Source organism: Populus alba, chromosome 16 (genome assembly GCF_005239225.2).
Source record: "Populus alba chromosome 16, ASM523922v2, whole genome shotgun sequence".
Taxonomy (NCBI): domain Eukaryota; kingdom Viridiplantae; phylum Streptophyta; class Magnoliopsida; order Malpighiales; family Salicaceae; genus Populus; species Populus alba.
In genome coordinates, this window is record NC_133299.1 from 15385290 (window position 1) to 15390403 (window position 5114).

Genomic DNA, 5114 nt, shown 5'->3' on the forward strand with positions numbered 1-5114 from the left:
AAGTATTTACCATATTACATTACAATTTATCAATCTATAATAACCTACCTGTTTTTTAAAATATATTTTTTGTTTCAAAAACCTAATTTTATATTAAAAAAAAAATTATCTTGAAAGAGATGGACTTATTTTAAATACACACAAACTAGTAGTACTTCAAATTATTGATTTTTATAAAATAATAATAATAAAAATATCCAACCAAAAACCAATTTGATAAACAAAATCTGCATACTTTTATTCAAATCAAGCAGCACTACAAGCTTTTTATTTCTGCACACAAATAAAATAAAAAATAAAAGAAATCTGAGCACAAGAAACCCCCACATCAAACTTCAAACCCTTCCAAAATCCAAACCATGTATCCCAACTCCCAAGCTGTACATCAAACAGGCCTGTGTAAAAGAATAATCCCATCTAACTACAGCCAAACTTGAGCATTAGCTATCACAATTTCTGCAGAGACTTCCATTCTTGCAGATCATGACCATAAAAACGCATAAACATTGTACAAGAAAGCTATGATTAACCCAATTAGAATCTGATCCCTTAGAGAAATTGTGTCATAATCTCTCTTTGTACTGATATCCAAATTTGAAGTTAAACACTGGAGCTCTATCAAGAAAGAAGCTTGACCATCTTGCAGGTGTGGCTCACAGATTATTTCCCCAGAAACACTTTCGAAATCTCCCTGGCTCCATTCCTGGTATCATGAGTGAAGAACTTAACTATTTTGATTATTAAATGACTTCCGAGAAGGAAAAATAAACAGTGAAATGGTCTAGTCTATTACCTCTAAATGTTTTCCAACAGTGACAACAATGCTGTCGGGCCCTGCATCAAAAGACAGAGGACCTTGGTCTGACTGGACTGAAAATTGAGACTGCATTGTGGGAAAATGGAGACACAAGACATGATCAGAAGATTTCCTGTTTTCGTCATTGAGCAAGGTTGGTTGCGATCTGGTTTCGTTTTTGTGGTTGTATCTGAACAAGCTAAGGATGGACTCTTTCCCTTGCGTTGTCACTGTCTTCCCAAAATGCTGTTTGCCTGTGTTTTCGACTAAAACTTTACACAGTTCTTGTGCAATTGCATCAAGTTTACTTGCTACATTGTCCATCTTTTCGCTGCAAAAGGAAAAAAAAAAGAAAAAGAAAGAAAGAATGTGAATGACTGCATAAGAGATAGCAATATCAATGTTCTGCCATAGCTAGCACAGGTTGCAACCTGCTGCAAGAAAAGCCTTGGGCCAAGAAAGAAAAATAGGCAATTAATAGTATGCACTGCTAATTCCAGACTAGACATATGTCCTCATTTGCAACCAGTTTTGCAGATTTTACAGCGGTAATTTTTTAAAATAATTAAATTTTCATATAACATTACGTGGAACACAATTTAGCAACTTCCTCATGCAGTTAAATATACATTAATAATAAAAATCAAAGACATCAATTAAGCTAATATAACTGATCATGTTAAGCTAAACGTGAGAGGACGCGTGCGTAATGGGGCAATTGCCTTGGGGCTAACTTTTTTTTTTTTTTTTTTTTGTATATCAACATTATTCCCAATATCTAATTTTAACCCACTATATCTAATTCTTCATTTGAAGCTCAAAAGCCACCAATCATTTATTAGGAAATTGACTATACGCAGTGATTTTTTATTTTTTTCTACCAACCGCAATTTCAAAAAGCCACCATGTTTAATACCTTCTAACCAACAAAGCCGATATCTCGGGTCAAATGCAAGGATTTGAAGAAAGAGATTACCTAAAATCACGAAATCTTTCAGCTCCGGCGAACTCTCGCGCCAATGACATTCTTTCATTGCCAGACAAAACCCACACTATCTCCTGTTGATAATTTCTCCGAAATCCCTCATTTGTCGGCTCCAAAACACGGAAAACCAGGTCGGCTTCTTTGACCAAGAACACCAACTCCTCGTCCGAAATCCCATGATCAAGAACCTTAAACGCCCTGAAATCCTTAACCGACTTCAAAAGCCGATCTTGACTCTCATAATCTCTGGATTTCAACAATCGATAACTGATTGCGGCAGGAATATTTTGATGTTTGTTAAGAGGAATATATGGTCCAGGCAAGGTAAGGTCAGGGACGTTTAAGGACTTTTCGAGGTAATCTATCAAGATGTCATTGGCAGCAGAACGTGTACCTCTGCCTGTGGGGATCGGTGAAGGAGGTGGTGCTGGGAGGTTTAGTTCGCTTGTGCATCGTGTTATAGGCATGGCTGTGTACGGTCAAAATGAAAGGATGAATGAAGAAGAAGAAGAAAGAATGAGAAGGCGTCAAGGTGGTGGGCTTTCTTGGTTTTGTTAGTTCAAAGGGATTTTTGGTTCGTGGGGTCTGTTGCGTCTGCACGTTTGGAGTAGTAGCCACCATTGATCATTCCTGTAAGATAAACTTTCACCTATCTGGTTGGCATCATGACGGGTCCAGAGAATGACTTGGAAATGATTAATTAGGAGTTTGGTGTTTTTGGAGAGTGAATCAATATTGCTAATGTCCATCGTTAGTTTTGGAATTAAATAATATGATGCGTACACCTGTAAATCAAAGTTTGTGATTACATAAGAATCAAATAGTTTATCATATTAAAAGTATATAAAATATAAAAGGTAAGTTGAAGGTGTATATAATTTTAAATCTATAAATATATAAAATAAAATTTAAAACAAATATGTTTTTTTAACATAAATATAATAAAAAAATACTAGCATGTTTATTAAGTATAAATTCAAAATTTATAAGGGTTAATTAAAAGTCTCTAAAAAAATACAAAAATTCATGTTTTCGCTTAAAATATAGATATATCAAAATACATGTTATGTTTTAGCATTTTTTTATATAGAATATATATTAGCAAAGAAAGAATTATCGGACTTGCAAGTAAGGCTGCTATCTAAATATCAAGAGTTGATTAAGAAATTCTCAGAATTATCGGAATAATCACTAATTTTAATTGAGAGTATTTTTCACCACAACACACGAGTTGTGAAAAACCTTTACGCTTTCAAGGATATGTGAACCCTGTAAGAGAACATACATGGATTTTTTTCATAAGAATTTATTCGGGTACACAAGCCCATAATAATTAAAAAAAAAAACCAGATTCATTCACACGAAGAAATCCTCATCCTAAGCCATAGACAAATCACCAACTAAAAACCCAACAAAACCTTAAACCACATTCAAACCATGCAATGTAGTTTACCTCAGGTAAAGTGCGCTAGGAGTGTTACAATCTTCCCTAACCACAACCAGTTTCTTACCCTTTAAATTTCTGATAAGACCAGTACACATGAGTTTCCTAGCAACCTTGAATCAAACAACTAGATGGTGACTCCCACGACCCCCCCAACGTTGCACGTCCCGACAATAATTATGATTTAAATGAGAGACAATATTATTGAATGAATAGTCTAAATTGATTGAAATTGGCAAATTTCTACCTTGATTGAAAGTTGTTTTGATGCGAGAATGGATCTAGTGGTTATTATAAGAAAGAAATTTGAATGTACGTATATGCGGGGGTGAGTTATAAAATTTGCTTGAAAATAAATAGGAAACAAAAACCAAATGAGTAAAACGAGAATTTAATTGAAAATGAAGGTTAAATTAATGAAAGTAAACTTAGAGTAATATTATATGGAATGAGCATGCAATGGAAGAATAATGTGGTATGCATGTTGATACATGAGAGGCAATGAGAGTTGTGCAGTAGTAAGGAGGTACTACTCAAGCTCCGACAACAGGTACGTGTCATACACATTGTCATTTTCTTACTTGGTTCATCATAGTAGCATATTGGAAATTTCATATTATAACGTATTTAAATTATGGTTTATAGAGAAGGAATTAGTTTCTCAGTAATGAGACCAATGCCCTATAAGGGGCGAAGAAATTAGTTTTCCAGTTATGAGACTAATGTCTGGTAAGGGGCATAAATGGTTAGTTTTCTCGATGTTGGGACTAACACTTGACACTAAGTAATGGATCTAGATCTCTAGAAGTGGGAATAATACCTGATAATAAGAGAAAAAAAAATCTAGATTTCTAAAAGTTGGAATAACGCCTAGACATAGGCTAAGAAGGGAATTACCTGGTGTTAGGTATTACTTGGTAATACTAAGTTTTTAGAGAGTAAATGTCAGGAAATGAATGGATTATGTTGATTAATAATTGGTGAATTATTGACAATAATGACTTACATTCTAAATGCATTATTACATATATTATGTTTGTTTAAGCTTTTGCATGTTATAAAAATATTTGTTTTTATAAATTAATTATAAGTACCTCACAACCACAAGTTGCACTAGATAATTTTTGATAATTTTGATTGAATTTGTATTAGATGTCGTTTTTGTACTATAATGGGTTTTGTGTTTAAATATTAATTGTCCTGAAGATTATATAATTTGAGCTTGTCTTAATTATGTAATCTTATGATATTGTATTAGTTTTTTTATTGTGTCTTAGGTAATTAGTGTTGCTTCTTATATTTTGAAGTTTTGAACATTTTATTCATAATGAAATATCATTCAAGAAAAAAAAACATTTTTGTTTATTTTAATTCAGATTCAACATGCATTATGTCAAAATAATATGTTTAAACAATAAAGATAAATGCATGATTATATCAACAATAATCCACTTATACAAGCTTTCTCACTTGTCAGTTTTGAATCAAATTTGAAACTACTATATAATCCAAATTAATAATATAAAATTAAGTAAAAATAGTCCATCTAAAACTAAAAATCTAGGTCGTTTATGCTTGCGGATTCACCTCCAAGCATAGTCAGAAGTGCTGATAACTGTTCTAGTGTCCAAATCTTTAAAGAAAGAAAATGAAAGGCTTGCCTTTTGAATTTGCACTATAGTGGATAACAGGAATTAGGCTAAAAAGCAAGGAATCATGATGAGTAATGAGCCCACAGAGAAATAATATAACATATTGGTTTCTATGTTTACAATTCAATTGCATGCCCCACGGCCCAAATCCCTTTCAACTTTTCCTAGCTAATCAATCAGCGCAAGTAATTAAAAGAGCAAAAGTGAAGCTAATCTTTTCCAGATTGCTTTAAGTGA

The 5114-nt window shown here is 33.0% G+C and overlaps 1 protein-coding gene across 1 annotated transcript; it reads right to left on the bottom strand.

Annotated features, from left to right (window-relative positions):
* Window positions 1-212: 212 nt before the first annotated feature.
* Window positions 213-2487, bottom strand: LOC118035618 (uncharacterized). Its single transcript, XM_035041223.2, has 3 exons — window positions 1773-2487; window positions 794-1127; window positions 213-703 (listed from the first exon to the last, which is right to left on the bottom strand). Exons 1-3 carry the CDS (start codon window positions 2246-2248, stop codon window positions 482-484), a joined length of 1032 nt encoding a protein of 343 aa, XP_034897114.1. The 5' UTR covers window positions 2249-2487; the 3' UTR covers window positions 213-481.
* Window positions 2488-5114: the final 2627 nt, after the last annotated feature.